The sequence below is a fragment of the Buteo buteo genome, chromosome 17 (assembly GCF_964188355.1).
Source record: "Buteo buteo chromosome 17, bButBut1.hap1.1, whole genome shotgun sequence".
Classification (NCBI taxonomy): Eukaryota; Metazoa; Chordata; class Aves; order Accipitriformes; family Accipitridae; genus Buteo; species Buteo buteo.
This window is the reverse complement of record NC_134187.1, coordinates 5,403,494-5,427,387: the sequence shown is the minus strand read 5'-3', so window position 1 is coordinate 5,427,387 and position 23,894 is coordinate 5,403,494. Positions and strand designations below refer to the sequence as shown.

General features: G+C 43.9%; 1 protein-coding gene across 1 annotated transcript; it reads left to right on the top strand.

The window, feature by feature from the left end:
- Positions 1-13,569: 13,569 nt before the first annotated feature.
- LOC142040765 (opsin-5-like) lies at positions 13,570-23,881 on the top strand. Its single transcript, XM_075048973.1, has 4 exons — positions 13,570-14,001; positions 17,280-17,573; positions 18,175-18,506; positions 19,321-23,881. The coding sequence occupies exons 1-4, from the start codon at positions 13,929-13,931 to the stop codon at positions 19,666-19,668; spliced, it is 1,047 nt and encodes a 348-aa protein (XP_074905074.1). The 5' UTR covers positions 13,570-13,928; the 3' UTR covers positions 19,669-23,881.
- Positions 23,882-23,894: the final 13 nt, after the last annotated feature.

The window sequence follows — 23,894 nt, the reverse complement described above, 5'->3', positions numbered from 1 at the left end:
ACAAACTACCTCTGGTGATGAGGGGACTGAAAGTACCTTTGATAAGAATTCATGGTAGACAAAACTTTTGGGATAAAACTGCATGTTCTTCCTCTCTGCCAAACAGGCAGAGATGTTGCTTGTATGAGGGAGAAATGATAATACGTTATTGAACTGTATTACTGAAGCTGGAAACTTCATTCATTAACAATAAGTAACATGAAAGGATGTTGTAGCTTTTGGGGCAAGTGAATACTTTGGAGACAAAATATGAGGGTTTAAACATTTGTCTTACTTTTGTGGCATTGTGGGTGCTTTTGCAATAGTTATACTTTTACTCATGCCACTGCTCCAATCTTCCGTTTCAGTTTCTGGGAAAGATTACTCTTTTGTGCCTGGAGAATGCCTCAGAGAACATGCTATTGTCTTACTAGCAGAGCCTTACAGGTACCAAGAATTTTCTGCAACAACAAAGTGGCAGACCCATGTTCCACCTGTTGTCCAGGTCAGTGTGATATGACTTTCACAGTCAAACTGGGATCATTCAAATACTAACAACATCGTTGTCCTAATTGTGTTTCTACAGGAAGAAACTGGTAATGTAAAACCTTTGAGAAAATAATACTAAAGTTGGATGGCTAACAGACTTTTTAATTTTAAATAGCAGGCAGGATTCATGGCTGTTGCATGGTCTGCAGAATTTCAGATTTTAGTAGTAAAAGAAACAAGGAGAATAGACACAAAGTTTAAAGCCTTAACTCAAGATTCAAGACACCTAGGTTCCAGTTTATCCTTTCCTATAGGTTTCTTGTGTTGCCTAGAATAAGTCTGTCAGGACAGGATTCAGCTCAACCAAATCTAGCCACCTCAAACCAGGTGGCTTGTTTAAGACAACTCTCTGGGCCCCCTGTAATGTCAACAGGCAATTCCAAATGGCAACTGATCTCATTCAGTTAAGGTGCGTATTTCTCCACCAAGAGTGCCTGTCTTTCACCATTGACTCTAGAAGTCTGGATGACCAGTTTAAACTAGATCTCAAACTTTTAAATGGTTTAATTTAGCTGAAATGAATTCTGTTCCAATGTTAGGGTTATAAAATCCATTTGAGTACACGTGACAGACAGATTTTAATATATTCAGTTACAAGCCAATAAATAAGTTTTGCTTCTAATGCTAGGGTCATAAAATCCATTTAAGTACATGTGACAGACAAATATTTTAATATATTCAGTTACAGGCAAAAATAGATTAATATTGTCCTGTCAACTCCACGCATTAAAGTGGTCACAAGTCAGTATCACAGAAACGATGAGTGAAAAAAGCATCGTAATTATGGTTCTTTATTTACCTCATGGTTTTTGTGCCTGTTGATTTCATGCTGTCAGAGTTTTCTAAATAACCGTAATGGATAAAGATGGCCTAGAATTTTCCCTTCTGAATGAATACAGAGATTCTCTCCTAATGAGGAAATGGAGTCTACAAACAAACAAACAAACATGTTTGCAACACAGACTCAATAGAAAATGCTCTTGCGGAAGGATTCACCAAGTGACAAGCATCTCTACTTCCAGATAAGACAAAGTGTGCCATGGGAACCTTTGCCCCCATGTGCTGATGTGAGTTCAACAAGCCCCCAACAACAAGCCCCTTTTGCCCCCAAGCTCTGTGCTTATGTGAGGAAAACAAGCCATCAGCTGTGCTCTGAGCAGTCGGGCAGGTGGCATAGCACAGCTCGGATCTACCTGCCTGAACCTTCTTCCCTCCCAACACAGGAGGGAAACTGCCCAGCAGGAATGGTCCCTGGCACACTGGTACCCTTTGAATCGTGTCCAGACATTGCCTGGGAGAATGCCAGTTTGCACTGCCACGAAGTGTGCTGGTGGTTTAAAGAATATAAAGGAGAAGAAAGCTTTGTTGACATCCATAGTTTCATTTTTTGGGCATTAAGGCACAGAAAGATTTAATCACTTGCCGAAAAGCAGACAGAAAGACTGTTGCAAGGCAAGGAACTGAACCCAGCACTCCCCAGGGCCCTTGCCACAAGACTGGTGGTTTTTTTTTTCAAGGCTAGGTTCATCTCTGTTTTTTCAGTGTAATTGAGTGCAGAAAGTATTCGCAGTTGCTGTTGCTGTTTTTAAACATGGTCTATTACAGATTAATCTGAACCAGTGTCTTAAAAGAGAGACAATATTTTTCCAACATACAGAAGATTACCGAAGCAGCAGAGGAATTTGTGTCATACCTACCTAGAGATGGAGAAGGCTGCAGTGATGCATAGGTTTTCTGAGGCCTTTTGTGTTCTTACTAGATTTTCACTGTAAAGTGGCCCTTGGAAGGTAATCAGAGGGATAACTCAATATTAGCAAAGCATAGCTAAGCACTGTTTAAACATGGAGGAAATCGCTGAAGGTTTTTCTGTGCAAATACAGGGAATATCCACTAAATATTTAACTTCCCTCCTGATCCCACTTTTTTCCTGTCAAGTATCAAGAGCAATAGGCAGAGCACCTGACTGCAAGTCAATAACACTTGTGGGAATTATTTTTCTCAACTTAGATGATCTCTTACATCCCTGCAAAGGGCATTTCACACCACTGCAAAGTGGGAGTGAAGTGCCAGCAAGTAAACCCTAAAGCACTTTCCAACACAGAGGTGTGGGATATGCTTTCTGAAAGCAACATGTAGCTGCAGCTCAGTTAACTTGGAAAACTCAAGCAATTAAAAAGCTAGTGCCTAATATCTAATAATATCAAGAAAGTAGTACAGTAGTTTCTTTGCCTCACAATCCTATTCTGTGCCATATTTACAGCCAGTTTGAAGCTTGGCAGTTTTGTATAGCGGGGATTAAACACTACTTGGCTTAAAGGGTCAAAAGGCTGTGGAAAGGAAGTCAAGGCAGAATAGCTGTGACTTCTCTCACTCACATAAATGTAATCTGAAGGCTGAAAAGGAGACCTGAACATGATTTCACAAATTTGATAAAGACCTTGAAAGTGACAGAGGATCTTGAAGTGAGGCTTCTGGTGCCATGCCTGCTGCTCAGGACCCTTAAACTCACTCAGCCAAGCAATACCTTTCACATGAAGTTAAGATCCAGGGAAGTTGCCTTAGCAGTGGGTTGTTGCATTAGTAGTTGCCGGGCAGGCAGCTATGCTGAATGCTGTCCTTAACAGGGTCATTTTAAAAGTACTGTTGGTGCCACCACAGCTTATTGTAGAGCAGAAGTTTTGTCTTCCAAGTTCTACCTAATAACAGATTTGTTACCATCAAGTCTATGTTGCACCTTTGTTCCCCAATCTTTCTGTCTTCTTTCTCCATTACACATTGTGTTCCAGATTGAACAAGGAAACCTCTTCTTTTCTATCCAAGAGAAGCATCTTCATGAACTTCCACTCATATTTTCCACTATATTTTTACAAGATTCAGTCTCTCATCTATTTTTCTCTTCCAAGTCTCTCTAAATAATAAGTTGTAATCCTGGCATTTCTGAATTCTCAGCGTGGGTCCATTTAGAAATTAGTAAGAGTAAAATTAGCCAAATCCTAATATGAAAGAAAATTGGCCTCCTTCTTAAAACTATTGTTGTTGTATCACAATGGTGCTGAGAGGCACAAGCCAATAATGGCACTGCATTGTTACCAGACACCGAGAAGAAATAGTAGATCAGTCGGACCTTGAAAAATGTACAATCTCAGTGGATAAATCAGAGGCAGAAAGAGGAAGTAAGTGACTTGATGACTGTCACGCAGTAGGCAACAGCAGGGCCAGAGCAGTACCATAGGGTTCATCTGTAGTGCCATAGGATTGCACCCTTGAACCCTACTCCACTGTCTGTCTACACAAGCCATGCTTGCTTTGGTATCGCACCCCTGGTCTGCTGTATTCCTGCCTTTGCGGAGAAACTGGAAGAGGGAATAAGGGCGGGTGCACCTTGGAGCTTCAGTCCTGCAGATAGTGTTTGTAAACCCAAACAGTGTCTAGAGACTCCATGCTGTCAACACAACTAGCTTGCACCATTTGGGTAAAGAATATCAGTATATACTTCAGCTCTGTCCTCAAAGATAGTAAAAATACCTTGATCTCTTGTCTCCCACTCTGGTAACCTTTCCTCTGACTACCCTTAAATAAATCTTAACAAGCTCCCTTCAAAACAAATCCCCCTTTCCCTCCTTCAGTGAAGCATGCAACAGCAACACAAGCAAGAAAGCAATCAATGGAATTGACCAGAGGCAGCACTAGGTGGGTTTTATTGTCCTCATGCCTATGTTCAAAAGGGCCCTTTAATGTTTGCCATTCCATATGACCGTGCATGCCAAACAACCCCATTTGCGGCTATCACCGCCACAGCCTGTTTTATCCTGTCTGAATTCTGCCAGATCCTAGTCCTGCTACCAAAGTTAAGAAACAAAGAGAAGGACCAGTTTTCACCTGTGCTGTTGGGGTGATGCTACCTCTCAGCATGGTTCCGGATTTCCCAACAAAGTGGAGAGAATTGAGTTTTGTCATTCAAAAGAGGAAGGAGTGAGTCCAAAACAGCACTAGGTCATATGAAAAAGAGACAAAGAAGGAGAAGAGCTGGGACTAGTCTTAAAGCTGGGGAGACTCCTGAAGAGCTGGCCTTCCTGCTCCGAGTGCTGCTAGAGGGATCTGGACAGGTATGGTCCCAACCCTACACACTGTGATCCCTTTCTGATGTCTGACTCCCAGTGGCATGATTCCTATTTTCCTGCTTCCAGGACACTTCTGAGCTTCGGATCACAGGCAGTCAAATCTTTGTTGCCACCATGCTACAGTTACACAGAACTAGAGAGTCTTAAGTGATTCAGTCTGTTCACCAGCTTTTGGTGTGTACAGTGGCTGCAATGCATTGCTGCCCAGTTCATCCTTCTCTTTAGCCATGCTCCTGCATGCAGTTTGCCTAGAGATGTGCAGAGGATGATGGTACAGAGCTACTGCACAGGAATATTCTTGTGGTGGTAGAATTCTGAGTGGTCCATTCTACAGATTGTATGACTTTTTCCCATGGTGGGAATGACACAGAGGAAATGTGAATAAATGGAGAACAGGACCAAAATGAAAAGGAAAATTCAGTGGAGCTTGCTACTAAAACGTACTGTCAATAAATGGTTGAAAAATTTCTTAAGCTGCAAGCAAGTGACCCCTCATGATCATTTGCGCAATATCCAGCATAACAGGACATTAATTTGTCTTTGAAACCTTGAAAGTGAGAGGATTGGTGCTGTTCATACTATTATTAAACTGAGGTCTGGGAACACTGTCACTGTATTAAATATGAGCAGGTTTGCATTATCGAGTTCCACACCATGGACAATATATTTTATTCTTCTCTTTTCCTGGCATAATAGTAGTTTTCATTTTATGTTAGCACCTTTGGTGCCATTTCCTTTCCACTCACAGTGTATTAGTGTCTGTCTTCTCACACCTTTGAAAGAAATAGTTATAATATGCTTCATATTTGCATGTTGAATTAACCTTTTCATATCTCATTACCATCTTTCCCTTCCCACCTCATGCTATGTTTCTGCTTTGTCTTGTTTTCATATTACTTCTCAAATTAGTGCCTTTCATTTCATATTTGGGAACTATGAAAAAAAATTTAAAAAAAACCTGTCCCTGAGAGGGCAGCCTATTGCCCAGTTGAAAAGAGCTGGTTTGTCATGTCAGGGACGCGACACATCTTTACTCCATGTGTGCCTTTCCTCACATCTTGTCCTCTCCTTTTCAGAAATGCAGAAAGAGTATCAATGGCTACCAGCTACAAACAAATGACGACATTGTTGTTTAATAAATGTGAGCTTCTGGCTTTAGTTCCATGATATACTTACTAGTCCTAGTGTGGAAGTTTTTGTTTCCTCATATCTCAGTCATGGGTCATTCAGTTAGTCTTAAACTGCTATTTACTCTCACCTCAAACTGCCAGTTTGAACAACTCTTAAAAGTGAAGAATAAAAGCGATGCAAAATTCTTAAAATCATCTTTCAGTCCTGTGTGTACAAGATGGTCTGGGGTTTGGAGTCCATTTTCTGCTCTGGGGTGAAACACTCACTGGAATGACAGCTCCAACTCAGGTCCTCCTGGTGAGTCTCTAACTGCTATGGTGGAGAGCTGTGCTCACTTTGACTGGGTTAAACAACAGCCAAATATTATATGTAAAAATGGTTTTAGTGAAAGAGCAAAATTTATTGATCCAAACTGGATTCTTCAAGGCGGCAGCTACCTTCAGTTACTGTAGAGGGAAGCTAAGGAGGTTAGTGTCCCTAGACCAAATTTAGACTTTGTAAATAACCCCTCAGGCAATAACATGCAAGTCAGTGCAGACATCCAGAAGAAAACAATTTACAAATTAGTATGCTTGAGGTTGCAAATACCAGCTTAAACAAGATTCAGTTGTTGAAAACATACAACTTCATGAGCAGACTCTGAGAATTCAACTTAAATGCTGATTCTGGTTTTCATAAATGGAGGTGAAAGCTAGAAGCTCAGCTAGAGGTCTCAGCTCAAAGATGAACTTTTAAAAGTAAGACAGCAGAGTAGCCTAATAGTTAAATGGAAGTTGTAGGAATTCCTGGAGAATATGAAGTCATCTCCTCCAAGGAGTTTGAAAAAGGTGGCATTTGTTAATGAGAAAGCTTGAGTGTGCATCACAGCAGACTTATTTTGAAGCAAGGAGAAGGCACCCAAAAGGGACTGTCCAAATAGACTGTTTGCAGTACTTTGCTCAGCTTGAAATCTCGGAGACTTCGCAGAAGAGAGGATCTGGACAGAGCAGCGAGAGATAAACAGGAATAGCAAAGCCATGCTCCTCTTTCTAAATGATACATGACTATTTTTGATAGACATGAATTCTGTGCAGATATGGACATAGCCCTCTCCAGATATCAGGAGATATCAATGATATTGATATATAGTACCAAACCAAACCCAATATTCTTGGCCCAAACAGCTCCAAACATTGAGGCAGTTTATCTATGCAAAGTGAACTACCACATACTGGCAAATTCATAATTCAGACAATTCTCTTGTTCCTGCAGAATCAGCATACTCTGGGTGGTGTTTGTTTGGGGTTTTTTTTGTTGGTTTTTTTTTTTGTGGAAAGGAAGAATAAAGTTGTAGGGCATTCTAACTTGGTAGCATCAAGTAATTACTAAACCCATATCCTGGTTTATGTCAACAATAGGAACTTGTTTTATATGTATGTATATATATTTACATCAAATATGTATATATGGTTTCATGGTGAGTTCATTTTTTGTTCGAAGTTTCACTTAACATTTCAGAAGTGAGTAGGTAGCAACTTTATTCTTCCATCTGCCTAATTTAAAGAGAGCTTTCTTAAATAGAAGGGAAATTTCACAAAACAATTCTGAAATATGATCCCCCAAAATTGAGTCTGTTAAGATATATAAAATTTGTGTTTTGGTTGTAAACAGATAATCTAGATTGATCTGACGTGCAGAAAGATAATGCTGGGTACAACTTGCTATTGTTAAACGACACATGAATAATGCACTGGATATGGGATCAGTCAACTCTTCTGGTTTCAATCATTTATTTTCTTTTCTTCTGTTTCACAACTGAACTGTTGATGTAATCCTACCCCATGTGAATGCTAAGTTCAGGGTTTCACAATAAATGAAATGCCATCTAAACCAGCATGAAATATCCACACAGTGTAATCTAAGGTGCCCACAAAAGTTGGAAGAGGAGTAGGCTCCTGATGTAGTCAATGGGGTCTCCAGGGAATAATTAAATTCTCAGCAAAATGTTTTAATCTTGCCTCTGGTTTCTCTTTGCTTGCCTGAAGAAATTTAGTATCTTATTTCAGTAGTGAGAGGATGGACCATGCAACAAGTGGGAAAGCAGGAGATCTGGCTTGGATTGGGTGACATCAGGCACCTTGAACTGAGCCCTCTGTCATGTTTTCACAAAGAAAGGCCAAAAAGAAACATTTGGTGAGCTGACTACGTAGCATAGGCCAGGAAACTTTACAAAGAATTTTCCTTAGTCAGAATTATGAGCTCTATTTGAGCACTAACAAGCCTTTAAAACAGTCACTTCTCATCTAATGACTGCACCTGGAGAATCTATTTCTCGGCTAAATGTTTGCACCCAGGGTGAGAGCAAAATCCATGGGTAACGTCTATGCCAGGGAACTGAACAGTGTCACTTTGTCTTCAAAACTGATGACCTTATTGCCTACTGGGAATGGTCCTGAGCCCATGCTAGCTGACCTGTGCCTGGGAATGACCTACGACAGTGGTAGTTGGCCCAGACCAAAGCAGTGCTGGCAACTGTTCTGGGAATTTAACAAGGTGAACAGTTGAATTGCAGGATCTTTGTGGTTATCTGGCATTGTTTAATTTACCAATATTATGGTTTTGTGTGCACTATACTGGATTGTCAGAATGCAGCAATCTTCTACTTTCTGTCACAAGATTTACTGTGTCTTTTGCTGACTCTAGCACATGTTTCTGCCCCAAATTGGGATCAAATGGTAACCTCTCTTTCTTGACCAGACCAGACTGATTTGATCAAGCTATTTAAGACTCTCATTACTAGGCATGTTTTTGAGACATCGTATCTGTCCTTTTTTAGCCTTTTCTGATAGAAGAACTTCCTTTTTGTCTTATCTGCTCAGATTTTTCAGGCCAGCAATTTCTGTCATTGAATTAGAGTTATAAGCTCTGGAATCATAGAATCATAGAATGGTTTGGATTGGAAGGGACCTTTAAAGGTCATCTAATTCCAACCCCCCTGCCATGGGCAGGGACACCTTCTACTAGACCAGGTTGCTCAAAGCCCCATCCAACCTGGCCTTGAACACTGCCAGGGATGGGGCAGCCACAACCTCTCTGGGCAACCTGTTCCACTGCCTCACCACCCTCACAGTGAAGAGCTTCTTCCTTATATCTAATCTAAATTTACCCTCTTTCAGTTTAAAGCCAATACCCCTTGTCCTATCACTACAGGCCCTTGTAAAAAGTCCCTTTCCAGCTTTCTTGTAGGCCCCCTTTAGGTACTGGAAGGCTGCTATAAAGTCTTTCTGGAGCCTTCTCTTCTCCAGACTGAACAACTGCAACTCTCTCAGCCTGTCCTTATAGGAGAGGTGTTCCAGTCCTCTGATCATCTTCATGGACCTCCCCTGGACTTGCTCCAACAGGTCCATGTCCTTCTTATGCTGGAAGGCCCCAGAGCTGAACACAGAACTCCAGGTGGGGTCTCACACGAGTGGAGTAGAGGGGGAGAATCCCCTCCCTTGACCTGCTGGTCATGCTTCTTTTGATGTCCAGGACACGGTTGGCTTTCTGGTCTCCAAAGGCACATTGCCAGGTCATGTTTTGCTTCTTGTCAACTGACAGCCCCAAGTCCTTTTCCTCAGGGCTGCTCTCAATCTCTTCATCACCCAGCCTTTATTTGTGCTTGGGATTGCCCAGACCCATGTGCTGGACCTTGCACTTGGCCTTGTTGAACTTCATGAGGTTCTCACAGGCCCACATCTCAAGCCTGTCAAGGTCGCTCTGGACGGCATCCCTTCCCTCCAGTGTGTCGACTGCACCACACAGCTTGGTGTCATCAGCAAACTTGCTGAGGATGCACTCAATGCCACTGCCCGTGTTGCCAACAAAGATGTTAAACAGCGCCAGTCCCAATACTGACCCCTCAGAAACACCACTTGTCACTGGTCACCACTCAGACATTGAGCTGTCGACCATAACTCTTTCAGTGCAACCATCCAGACAATTCCTTGTCTACCAAGTGGTCTATCCATCAAATCCATGTCTCTCCAATTTAGAGACAAGGATGTTGTGCGGGACAGCGTCCAATGCTTTGCACAAGTCCAGGTAGATGACGTCTGTTGCTCTTTCCTTATCCACCAATGCTGTAACCCCATTGTAGAAGGCCACCAAATTTGTCAGGCACCATTTGCACTTAAAGCCATGTTGGCTGTCACCAATTACTTCTTTATTTTCCATGTGCCCTAGCATAGTTTCCAGGAGTATCCGCTCCATGATCTAGCCAGGCACAGAGGTGAGACTGACTGCCCTGTAGTTCCCCAGGTATTTTTTCCCCTTTTTAAAAATGAGGGTTATGTTTTCTCTTTTCCAGTCAGTGGAAACTTCCCTGGACTGCCATGACTGACTTCTCAAATATGATGGATAGTGGCTTACCCACTTTATCTGCCAGTTCCCTCAGGACCTGCAGATGCATCTCATCAGGTCCCATGGACTTGTGCACCTTCAGGTTCCTTAGATGGACTTGAACCTGATCTTCTCCTACAGTGGGCAGTTCTTCATTCTCCCAGTCCCTGCCTTTGCCTTCTGTGACTTGGGTGGTGTGGCTGGAGCACTTGCTGGTGAAGAGTGAGGCAAAAAGTTGTTGAGTACCTCAACCTTCTCCATATCCTGGGTAACCAGGTCTCCTGTTTCCTTCCAGAGAGGGCCCACATTTTCCCTAGTCTTCCTTTTATCACTGACATATCTATAGAAGCTTTTCTTGTTGCCTTTGATGTCCCTGGCCAGATTTAATTCTATCAGGGCTTTAGCTTTCCTCACCTGATCCCTGGCTGCTCGGACAATTTCTCTGTATTCCTCCCAGGTTACCTGACCTTGCTTCCACCCTCTGTGAGCTTCCTTTTTGTGTTTGAGTTTGTCCAGGAGCTCCTTGTTCATCCACGCAGGCCTCCTGGCGTTTTGGCTTCCTCTAGTGTTGGGATGCATTGCTCCTAAGTTTGGGCAATATTCCTTGAATATTAACCAGCTTTCTTGGGCCCCTCTTTGGTCCAGGGCTTTATCCCATGGTACTCTACCAAGCAGATCCCTGAAGAGGCCAAAGTCTGCTCTCCTGAAGTCCAGGGTAGCGAGCTTGCTGTGCACCCTCCTTGCTACCCTAAGGATCTTGAACTCCACTGTTTCATGGTCACTGTAGCCAAGGCTGCCCTTGAGCTTCACATTCCCCACCAGCCCCTCCTTATTGGTGAGAACAAGGTCCAGCATAGCACCTCTCCTTGGCTCGTCCATCACTTGGAGAAGGAATTTATCATCAACACATTCCAGGAACCTCCTGGATTGCTTATGCCCTGCCATGTTGTCCCTCCAACAGATATTGGGGTGACTGAAGTCCCCCATGAGGACCAGGGCTTGTGAACGTGAGCTGCTCCTCTCTGTCTATAGAGGGTCTCACCCACTCGGTCTTCCTGGTTGGGTGGCCTGTAGTAGCCCCCCACTATAAAGTCACCTGTCCCTGCCCTCCCTTGAATCCTGACCCATAACCTCTCCGTCAGCTCCTCATCCATCCCCAGGCAAAGCTCCATGTGCTCTGCCTGGTCATTGACATAGAGGGCGACACCCTCTCCTTGTCTCCCCTGCCTGTCCTTCCTAAAGAGCCTGTATCCTTCCATTCCAACATGCCAGTCATAGGACCCATCCCACCACGTCTCCGTGATGCCAATAAGATCATAGCCCTGCAGGCGTGCGCACATCTCTAACTCCTCTTCTTTATTCCCCATACTACGTGCGTTTGCACGTATCTGACTGGAGAAGAGCTGTGGACTGTTCCATCTCCTAGTACTTATCTATGCCATGAGTACGTGCAGACTCCGTTGTGCTTCTACTGATTTTGGAGCAACATGGAATGGGTTGGGGGAATTTTTCAGAAACACTTGAGCTGACTACACATAAGCCAGCCTCAGTCAAGAAGTGGCTTAGCACAAGGAAGGGCTTTCTGAGGATGGGGATCATTAGGTTGTAGCATCTCTTGAAATCTCCATTCTGATAATACTATGAGCTACAGTGTCTGTTCTCTGGTGGAAAAATCAACATTCCTTCTCTGCTCTCTCTGCGATATCTTGCCTACATTTAGTTCCTGGCAGCAGGACTTGGGAACTAGAGCACTGCTGTGGGCTAATGAAACTACCTAACTCTTAGTAGTGCTCAGTCTCCTCTGAAAATAAGATTTGTGTCTCTGACAGCAGAATAAGTGCTGAATTTTGTTCTCTATTCAGTGCTGGAGGCAGATTTAGTAAGAACAAAACTCCTAACACCCAGCGTGCTGGCAGTGGGGAATCCTGACGTGGGGCCATGGTCCCAGATACAGGGATTTTGTTTCTCTGAAGTGACAACGATACCCTGCCCAGCACCTCTGTGAGATTGTTTCACTTTGAAGCTACAGCTAGTGGCCAGTACTGAACTACCATTATTACCCCTGCATGTTTATTTATGTCATAGCTGTTCATTGTAAAATATATTAACAACTTGTGGAGCAAGGGCTCATTTCAGCATCATAGAGAGTCAGATACCATTTGTTTTCTCTCCCTCCAATCTTGTGACTTAGCTGTGGAGCAATCAAGCTTCAAGTGGAGAGGAAAGCACCTTTCTGTTATGGCATTTTCCTCACCCCAAGGCATCCATAAACTGCAGAATAAAACACTCTTGCGGGAAAAACATGTATTCAAGTCTCTGAAACCAGAGGAGGGAACTGGTTTCTCCATTTTAGGGAGGATGGCTAAGCTTTTAGGAAAAATGTGCCCTGAGAGGGCTGTGAGTGCTCCTGAGCCCTGTGCTATATGTGGTGTGTTGCATGTACTTTGTTGCTGAATTAAACCCCTCAAAGACTCCAGTGCAGGGATCCCTGGTGTATAAATTCCAGACAGCTTCAGCAGGAACAAGCACAGAGACATGCAGCAAAGCTGAGGTGGCAGCATCTCTGTGCATGGCCAGTTTTGCTTTCTGGTGAAACTCAAAGCTTTTAAAGTCTCTCAGATTCCTAAGGATTTCAGAATTTAGGCTGTTACTGCTATACTTAAGCACCTAAATTCCACCTAGATTGGACATGAGATGCCTATGTGCTCTTGAGGATCTTAAAATTCCCGATGTCTGAACAGAGTAAAATAGGCCAAGCAGAGAATGATGCTAATGCAACTTAGCATATCCAGGTACCAGAATTAAATAATTTAGGATAGATCAGCTCTTCAGTGTGCTGGCTGGGTGCTGCCTGGGCTAATTGCAACTACAGAGTTGTAAATTGCATGCACCAAAATCAAGACCTGTGTATGTAAATCGCTAGATGAGCCTATGTAAATCGCTAGATGTAACACATATTTGGAGACTAGAGCAAAACTTAGCATTGTTTATAAAGACTTGGAGAGCATGATGATGATTTTAGGCTCAGATATTACAAGGAGAAGGTAAACTTGGATGTGAGGCATTGCTCTGGTTGCTTGCCAAATAAAAACACTGGAGTGTCAGTAGGGTGAACTGAGAGCTTGGTCCTGCTGTGGTGCTCTGCAGCTGTGCACACCGGACTGAGCATCCTCCAGTTCTGCCCTGGAGCAGCTCTGAAAGTCCTGCCTTCAGTGGTGTGACTTTGACCCTTCTGAACCCCTCCAGCAAACAGCTTTCCTCTCATACTTCAACATAGAGATCCCCCTACCCCAACCTCGTATTTCCCATACACAGCCATAAAGCTGGAAAACGAAACTCCCGACCTTCCTTCCCGTGCCTGATCCCTCAGCCTGGATTTATTTCCCAAGGCTGCTGATGGTTGAATGACAATAGTTTGTGCTCAGCGATGGCAGTCTGAGGGGATTTGCATTGTGAAGTTCCTTGACAAGCCAAAGGAGCGGAGCGGTGTGAGAGGAGGGGGTGGGTGGAGAGATGCTCTGCCAGCCAGGCAGGCGGGATCGCTCCGGCAGTGGCTCTGCCGAGCTTTCACTCTGAATCCCCAGGGAGGGAGCCTTTCTCTCACTCCAGGCTTCTCCCCCGCCACACGAGAGGGACGGCGAGAGGAGAAAGCAGAAGGGTCCCTTCACGCCGGCAGCACCCAACTGTCCAGCTCGCATCCGCAGCAGGCAAACCATGAGGAAGAGTCTCTTTGCCCCTACAGTCACTTCGCCTTTGCTTTAAAACTTTCACCCGCTTCCAGAAGGGACAATGGAGGAGCAATACATTTCCAAACTCCACCCGGTAGTGGATTATGGAGCTGGAGTCTTTCTTCTGATCATAGGTGAGTCCTGCCTTCACAGCCTGCTTGTTTGCTTCAAGCCCAGGAGCGGACGCACTGGGGCTTCCCTCTCTGTGCTGTGGTCGGCACCGGCAGCTCCAGTGGAAGCTGGAGGGAAATTGTAGAAAATCTGTTTCCGCACAGGTTCCTGCTTATTGCCTTCGATTTGGTTGGATGCCAGGATTAATCTCTGCTCTCAGATTTGCAATCTTTCATATCGATGCTGAAGATTTGCCAGCATAAGTTTGCCTCTGCGGCATCACAAGTATCCAAAATGAGTTGTCCACCGCTTATCCTGGCATCTCAGCCCTGTGAATTTTGAGAGATGAGGCAGCCCGTTTCATGAGACTGATCGGGGAGAGCAACTTTGGGCTGCTCCTTGCGTGGGGGATGTTCATTATGCATGAAAAGCAGCTGTGTCTTGGTAGGATAAACTGGTATGAAACAGCAAAGGGTTTCCGAATAGCACTTTTGGGTTTTATAATGGCCTGTTTGCCTTGCTGAAGGCAGATTTACAATGAAATACAAGTCTGCTCCAGCTCAGCTTTAGCTAAGCGTTTTCTTCCTTGTCTGTTTGTTGCATGTACCCAGGTGATTTGTTTACTATCAGTGTTTACTATTTGTTTACTATCAGATTTGGAGAGGAGCTGAACTGGTTTAGGCGTGCAGTCCAACTGAATTTTGCTGCGATGCAAGTACCTTCTTCCCTTCAGCTCATTCGAAAACCCTGGCTGAGATGCATTTAAGAAAGACAAGCATATATTTTTATGTGCTTTAATAGAGAAGCTTTGGGCAGCAATGCTGGGCTTTAGCATTTCACATCTCACCCCTGCTCCTTCACACTTTTCCCTGCGCTGCACTGTGCTGTCCCCTCAGCTGTGCTGACAGCAGAGAGTACAACTCAGGGTGAGAAAAATCACTATCTGCAAAACAACGAAGGGTTTTTCTTTTAATCCAAGTCAGGATGCCAGCTCCTCTCTCGTACAAATGTAAATACGTAGATACAGTTCAGGTAATGGGACGGGGCAGCAACAAAGGGCTGGAGGCTGGAGCTACCCTTGCTGATACTGCTCTTGTGCCACCATGCTACAGTCTCACACCTCTCCTAAAGGGCTTTTAGGAACCTAAGCTTCAGGCATAGCTTCCAGCACTGGATCAAGAGCCTCCTGTGTCAGCCAGGCTCACTACTTCGGGTAGGGAGTCTCAGAAACATCCCATATATGAAGCAGTGAGCTTAACTGGAAACCTTGTTGTATTTATCCGTAGCTTTGCCACCCCACTGGGGGCTGTGGCAAGGCCTATTTGTCCCCTGAAATTATGTTTTCATTAGGAAAAAACAAGGCCAGGGCACGGGCTGCACCACTCACCACAAACCTCTCTGCTAGCTGACTACTAGCCCACTCTTGCACAGTTTTGTCCCGTGCCGGCCACAGGCGGTGGGATGGAGGGGAATAGCATCTCTCCAAGGAAAAGAGAGGGTGAGCCTGGATGTCCACTGCTGATGGTAAGACTAAACTTCCCTACCTCTTGTGTAGTGCTTAGGGCTCCCTCAGAAGAAAGTGAACCAAGAAAGTGAACCGGGTTCATTTTCCTCCTGAAGCCCGAGGACGTCCCAGCCTGTGTCTGTCATTTGGCAGGAGAGTGTTCTTCCCACCAAGCCACAGGTTGCTCTCTGTCAGCAAGCGGTCCTGTGCCAAGCCACCGTGGGCATCTCTGTGTGCAGACACACAACGCTTGAGAGCTCAGGGAACTCTTCAGACGTATCCAGAGGTGCCAAGTGAATGCATGTGGTTAAAAAGTCAATGAATGAGGGATGTGGGGTCTCAGATTTGTACCTCTGTTTCATTTAAGGCTTTCTCCTGACACCTCTGCCTATTCTTGGATTTATGCTACTGTTTTTATGTCAATTTGTTGCATGTGCCTTTATTAATTCCTCTGTGGGCACTTTATTACAGGGTATCTGCGAGCAAATGCAGCCTTCCTGCATTCACAGCAACAAGGGAACATGACAGAGTCTTTTTCTGTTTCCTTATTTCACTTCTGACTTTAGAGGACACCTTCTCAGGAAAACCTTTGATCAGAATGTAGCTCCAGCACAATGTTCACTTGAAAGAAAAAAGAAAACGAGTTGTTTGCCACATGTACTTTTGACACCGTTGTCATGATCGCTTTGAAGCCCTATGGCATATCTGAATAATGTATATCTGACAGGTTTTTTTGCAAAGTAATCTCTGGTCTGTTGCATGCCTCTGGCTAAACAATTTCTATGGTCTGTCTCACTGTGCTCAGAGACCACCAGAACAGTGTGGGTGTCTGAACTGCGGCACATAGTCATTCTCAGCTGCTTGACCAGCAAGGACCCTGAGCTGCCCAGCCAGCACATGTTGACTGTCAAGGCAGCTCAGAGTCCAGGAGGCTTTTGCTGGGGCTCCAGTGGAAGATACGTTGCAAAGAGGGACAGTTTTGGGATGTGGGGGGCATCAGATGGGAGGAGGGGACAAGCAGACAGGACAGCTGGAGTTCTTCAGCAGGAAGGAGAAGTATGCAGGGATATTACCAGGGAAAAATGAAGGTGGATAGGTCCATTTTATTTGATAGTGTGTTGTGCAAGATACCGTAAAAGAGTGGAGCTGTTCACATGAGATACGAGCCACAAGGGAATAGGTGGGATATAGTGCATGGAGAGGGGGGGTGTGACATGGAAATGAAGAGCTATAGTGTGGTGATATGAAGGGGCAAGATATGGTCTACTATTCATATGACAACATTTCCCCCAGTCGGTAAGGCAGGCCAGCACTACAGGAGGCTGTGAACAGAAAACTGACGTGCTCTTTGCTCTAGCGGGTCCATAGTGGAAACACAGCCTGACTGGGAAATCCCTGTCTAGCAGGGAGGCAGGAATTGAAACCCAAAAGCTGGCTGAAGCAAAAGAGTGGATGCTGTGGTGAGGATGCTGAGCTGTGTAGCAGCTCTCAGAAATGCCATCCAGGTGGCATTTCCTATCTGCTATCTAAGAGAACACATTTCCTCGCCACGAGCTGAAGAACAAGGTTTCGCAGCAGAGCGTGGCAGATACATGCCCGCGTGTTTTCAAAGCATCAGCCCAGCACTGTGTTGGCCTGGGAGGTGCTGAACACTGGCACGTCTCCCAGTCTGTCCTGTCTTCTAGACTTTAGTCCCAGGCTAACGACCAGCATTTTTCACATCCTTTGTATAGATAAGCATTTCACAGGTGTGCTGACCAGGGGATATTAACGTCTGTGCTGATTCTTCTCTTTCAGCCATCCTGACAATCCTTGGAAATTCAGCCGTCCTTGCTACAGCTGTGAAACGCTTTTCCCTCCTGAAGTCACCGGAGCTGCTTACAGTCAACTTGGCAGTAGCAGACATTGGAATGGCACTCAGCATGTATCCGCTGGCCATTGCATCTGCCTGGAACCACGCTTGGCTGGGAGGAGATGCATCCTGCATATATTATGCCCTGATGGGTTTCCTTTTTGGTGTCTGCAGCATGATGACCCTGTGTGCCATGGCTGTGATTCGATTCCTTGTTACCAATTCATCCAAGTCTAACAGTAAGTAATTACATTTCTGGTAACCTTATAGTGGTGCATTTGGGCTATTATGTTCAGAGAGGTACTTTGCTGAATAGGGCGTGGAGTATCAGTTCAGTAACTGTAGGAATAAGACTCAGCTTTTAGTCCAATATCAAACCCTAATGTTCCTAGAAGGATCTGATTAAATTCCTTATTAAACAATGAGGTTTCTCACTTCTCAGTAATACCAAGTGAAAATACCTGAGAGTGGAGAGCTGTTTTGCTGGACCAGACTGTCTTTTCTTCCTATTTATGTGCAAGCAGACACACTGGAATTTGAGAGGAAGGAGTATTCTCCTGGCATTCCCGGACTGGAAGCATGGTACATTTGGGGTCAGCTTGACCTTCTAAAGCTCCCTGACTTCCTAAAATTTAGATCAGCACTGAGGGCTCCATTCAGGTCTCACCCAATCCACGGACACTCTCTGTTATGTTTTTCAAGGAGACTAAAGGTTAGCAAACTGCATCAGCAGCCCAGGCATGTTTGTAGCCACCATCCTTCTGTTAGAGAAGAAGTTATGGTAAAAACCATGTGGCTGAGATGAGATCCATATATGCTTGCTCTTCCTCTTTCTTGCAGGTAACAAAATCCCCAAGAACACTGTTCGCATCTTGATTACTTTCATCTGGCTCTACTCCTTGCTCTGGGCCATTCTGCCCTTGGTAGGCTGGGGTTACTACGGCCCTGAGCCATTTGGCATCTCTTGTACGATAGCCTGGAGCAAGTTCCACAACTCCTCCAATGGCTTTTCGTTCATCCTGAGCATGTTCCTTCTGTGCACGGTCCTGCCTGCACTGACCATCGTTGCCTGTTACTTGGGAATCGCCTGGAAGGTTCATAAAGCGTACCAAGAGATCCAGAATATTGACAGGATCCCTAACGCAGCTAAACTGGAGAAGAAGCTGACATTGGTGAGTTATCCTAGCGATGAGAAGAGTCTGCAGTAATCAGGAGCTTGCAGAGAACTGGCTCTGCTCATGCATGGCTCATGATGACCCTTCATTGCTTTTGTCTAATATTGACCAAAGATGGAGTTGTGGTTTGAGTCTCACCTATGCTCTGCCCTCCTCAGAGGAGCAGGGGGCTCCTGGAATATTTGTCATTTCAGTAGCTTGATCTGGATAATATATCGTAGGTACAATGCAGCTTGTTAAATCTTTAGGCAGTTGCATCCCAGATTTTCATGGACATATAGATTTCCAGTCATGCTGGCATAGCTGTTGAATCCTTTCATGTTGTAGCTGGGGTGGAGGTCTTGTTCTGTCATCCTAAATATTTTTAATTGACTGAGTGGCTAGTCTGAGTGAGAGCTACACAGAAATTCTGTATGGAAACAGGATTTTTTAATTTAACCTTTTTTCAAATAAGCACTTCAGTTGCTCATTTCTTGTGGAAAAGCAGAATTGACCCAAGCTTTCTAGAAGCCAGTGTACTGATAGGCTATGCTGTCTGGCTGGGCTGTGTCTCCCATGACATATCGCAGCCAGAGTCAGGGAAGGAGATGAAAACAACTGCCTTATAAGAAACCCACAGCATAGATCTGCTAGGGGGCAATAACAGCATATATGCCCTGTCCAGTGTTACCTGTGCTCATGTCACAACATAGCAAGCGTACAGTTTCAGGTATTTCAGCTGGTTCAGGTGTGGTTTCGTCCACACACCACGTGCCCGAGTATCAGACGCTGTCAGTGCAAGCTGAGGACTGAAGCCCTGTTTCCCTTTCAGATGGCTGTGCTCATCTCGGTCGGGTTCCTGAGCTCCTGGACACCGTATGCAGCAGCCAGCTTCTGGTCCATATTTAACTCCAGCGATTCCCTACAGCCTATTGCGACGCTGCTGCCCTGTCTGTTTGCCAAATCTTCAACAGCGTATAACCCTTTTGTTTATTACATCTTCAGCAAAACTTTCCGTCGTGAAATTAAACAGTTGCAGTGTTGCTGTGGCTGGCGAGTTCACTTCTTCAGCACCGACAACTCTGCTGAAAATCCTGTGTCGATGATGTGGAGTGGGAGAGACAACGTACGTCTCTCTTCAGCTGCAAAGGTGGAGAACCAGGGAGCTGCAACTCGCTGAAATGCAGCGACGGTTTCACAACGTAGGTTGAGACTTGGGCTCACTCATGGGTCCAAATGAGTAGGAATGCAGCACGCAGGGTTGCCCCTGCATATCTTATGTCAAATACAGAGGTTTAAGTATATATTTTTAAGCAACTCTCAAATATTGTCTTTAAGGTACACAGCAAAAAAACCCGCTATTTTTTTCAAGAATTTCCACTTTAGAGGAAATAGATAGATTTATATACTAAACATAAAACCATGTAAACTAAACTTATTTTCAGGGAAACAGCTATAATTAAAAGAGGATGTATTATTTCTGGTTTTTTTTCTTACACTTTTGACTTTTCAATGCAATCTATCTGCAGACTCTTGGCTCTATCAGTAAACCAGCCATCAGAGAAAACCGTAGGTTGAACACAAAGTGTTAGCAAATAAATACAGCTGAGAGTGTAGCTTTCCAGCTAGAAGACAGACAGAAGACCATATGGGTAGCAAGAAATGTTCACTGCCAGGAAAAGATGATCAAGTGGCTGCTAGCAAAATGTCTTATAGAGATCTACAGTTCCTTGATCTGTCAGAGGTATAGTTCCAAATCCTGAAAACATGAGCTTGAAAAGGAGTAGAGCAGCCTTAGTCTGAAGAGGTTGGGTGGGAATGTGGCAGTCAGCGAAGGATGCCTTCTGTGAACCACAGATAGCACAATGAGCAGTGAAGGAATCTCTTAGCAAAAGGAACTGTGCACTTAACGCTGCTGCTTGCTGAGGTGTAACAGCTCTTTTGCCATGAAAGCTGTTGGAGCATTTGTTTTCTGGAGGAGCACTCTGTATAGTACGCCAAAAGACATCCCCGGGATAACCTGCCCGGCAGTAAGTAATCCTGCAGATGCAGTCCTGGCTCTCATTGCTTCACTGGGAGCTCCTCAAATACAGAATTGCCCCCCCCTGGCTGGGGCACTGACACAACTGCCCCTGAGAGCAGAGTCTGCTGATTCAGTTTAAAGCATTACGTACAGCCATGACATCATCCTGCTAGCCAGTTTTGACAAAAAAGATTCTGAGGTGGAAATGAGCTCCTACAGTTTAAATCTCTCTCTGACTTACAGTTTGTGATTTTAAAGGACATAAACACATCTTTAGGGTTTGAAATGTACAAAGTATGGCTTGATAGCTGCAGCAGTTCTCGCTTCCCTTGCTTGTTCAGCTGACCACATCTATCTTTCCATTAGGTTCGGTGAAGACAAGAAGAGTTAAATCACGGGCAGATTTGGCACAGATTTTAAGCAACAATCTAAAACAACAGTGAATGGCCTTTGAGTTCTTGAAAACTTCTACCACACTCAAACCCTAACAATTAGTTTCATTTTATAAACTATGGCTAAGGCCAAGACAGGGTTAAAAGATAGGCTTAAACACTTCCATGGCTATCAGAATTTCTGTTACTGTGGAGTATGGATTACAAAAGAACAAACAGAATTAGACACAAGCTGTAACATATACTAAGGCACAAATTAATTACTAAGTCAGGTGTTAGGAAATATTAAGGAGCTTGTCTTCCGCTGAACTCCTGCCACTGGCAGTGTTGCCAACTCTCAATAAATATTCCACTAGATTAAAGTAGGTTTATTTGTAAAAAATTCCTAATTTAAGTTGGCCTCCAGGGTGACATTATCTTGTCCTGGGTTGTCACTCACAGACGCTCCCTAAGGAATGAGACAGGGTTCAGTCTTCTCTCCCAAATACGATGAGGTGAAGCATCCTCTGGGAAACAGTCACCTCCGACAGCCCATGGCACAGGGAAATGGGAAAAGGGAAGAGAAATGGGGGGAGCAGGAGAAAACACCTGTTACTGAGAGGGGAGCATGTGAAAGCTGAAGGAAAATATTTGGGAAGAGGCAGGAGAGCGTTAGGCAAGTGTGTTTGTGGGGAGGGCGAGGAGATGGCAGAGGGAAATGCAAAACGGACAATAGTTAACATGGTGGAAAGGGATTTGTTTTGGTAAATGTCAATTATCAGCACTTTTTCAGCTTTAAAAAATAACCTGAAAGGAAAATGAAACTGTATTTTAATAACCACCTCAGAGTTTTTGCTTTTACTTGCTCAGTTGCTTCATGTTTGAAATAAACAGCAAAATATATATTCCCATCTGCTAATTGCAGATTTGTGAATGGACCAATGACATGCACATCAATAATGTAATGTAAAATGAGCTTCCTCTGTGAAAAATTTAGGAGCAGAACAGGTCCATATCCACTTGTAAAAGCTTTTAAAATGTATGTAATATGAAAAATATGCCACTCTACAATACAGACAAAATCTCTGTAAAACCGGAAGATCCGTATATTGTTAATGTTTGAGCATAATGCTTTAATAGCCTGATTTATTACCTGTTTATGTACTTCATTTTTAAAAATCGAAGTCCAGGCGTTTGTGTATCAAATATGGCTCAAATCTCTTTTTCATTTTTCATACTCAGTGAGAAGCAAATCAAAACTTCCCCAGCAGAGACTCTGAATTTTAGATGGTTTTATGTTACATACAGAAAACTTAAAAAGCAGGGCTGCCTTTGACCAGAGAAAGGAAGTATAGCATACTATATAGGGGACTAGTTGTTTTTTCTTAAGTTTCATGAAGTTGATTTATGGTCAAATAATAACTCTAATTTCCTGGTGTTCCCTGCCCAGCCCTAGACTGTGCTGTCAACTAAGTGATCTTCTAAGGCATTGAAGCAGAATGCAAGCACTCACCTCAGGAGCAAATCTGGGCATCTTATGTTTGCAGTCACCAGTGCAGTCATCCCAATACAAACAAATATTTAAGGTAAAAACTCCAACAGCATCTAACTCATAACTCACATACTAGGAGTTATCTCACTAAACTGTGGAAGTTCACAGCGCAGACATCCACATCTGAGCAAGCTGCCTTCATCTCCTTTCTTTTTATTGAGGATAAATGGAGCTCCCTACTCAGATGATGACATATAAACTTAAATAACACAACTAACACTCTGATTTGCATTAAAATAAATTGGAATTCAGTGCCTTACTCTGAAAAACCCTTCTGGGCAGTCTCTATCTAGGCATAGGAATAACTTAAAGAACTAGATCACTTCTGTTAAGGGTTGATTTTCCCATCCGCAAAATTAAATGCGACTCACTTCAGAACAAAGATCAATTATTTGAGGGAGGTCATTGTTCTAGCAGTTAAAGCATGAGGCTAACACTGCGGAGTCTTGGGTTCCTCCCCATTACTTTGCCAGTAACACTGTGCAACTTTGGGGAAATCACTTAAACTTTGTCTTGCGTTCTTTTAGCCACACAGTAGACACGGTCTTGCTGCTCATCATTGTAAAGCACCGACTGTTTGATGAACAGCCTAATACAAGTGCAAAAGCACCAATCCTGAAGGCTGTGAAACACTAAGAATGAAAAATGGATTGCCACTCCCTTACCAAAATCTGTCCTCTGTAGGATCCATCTACCATGCTCAGGAGGTTACTTCACGATTGAAAATCAAGTGGAAGGTTTGTTTCACAGCTAAGGCACTGGCCTGGGACTTGGTGCCATGCTCAAGTTCCTGCTTTATCAAAGCTTCTTTCATGACAGAGAATGCATTGCAGTAAGTCAATTCCTGTGTGTAACTTAGGATCTCCACATCTCCAGCCCTTCGTCCTACCTATATTTCTTACATCTTTGCAAAACAGGAACTGCCTTACAGATAAAAAAAAAAATCTACTATTTTGGAACTTCCTAAGGGAAATTACTTAGCCTGCAGTAACCTGCTGCTACCATGCTCATTCCTATTGGAAAGATCTGAGTGCCTAGTCCCACAGTTTATAGTTATCATTTTGTCCTGCAATATCCCAAAAGTACACACATGGAAACAAAAGGTTTCAGTATATTTGCAGAGTATCTAGTTGTTTTTGCAGTAACCCAAATTCTCACTAGCCCATACAGCAGTGCAGATTTCAAGCAGCCACATTAATGAGAAGTGTGTGCAGCATTCAAGATTTTAACTGGTAACCATTCACCATTATCAATGAGGGCTGACAATCTGACATCAACTTGTCAGTACGCACTACGTTCATTGCTATGCTGCTCCGGCAGCACAGAACATATGGGGAAAGCATGTTCCATCTTAGCTTGTCATCCCATAAGGAATCTCTACTTAGGCAGTGAACCGATGACTCGCTTGAAGGAAAAGTCTGTTCACTTGAATATTTTTTTTTCCTTAAAGGGCCTAATAC

Coding starts and splice junctions, on each gene's coding strand:
- LOC142040765 (XM_075048973.1), top strand. CDS start 13,929: ATGGAGGAGCAATACATTTCCAAACTCCACCCGGTAGTGGATTATGGA. Junction 17,574..18,174: donor CAATTCATCCAAGTCTAACA/GTAAGTAATTAC, acceptor TCTTTCTTGCAG/GTAACAAAATCCCCAAGAAC. Junction 18,507..19,320: donor TGGAGAAGAAGCTGACATTG/GTGAGTTATCCT, acceptor TTTCCCTTTCAG/ATGGCTGTGCTCATCTCGGT.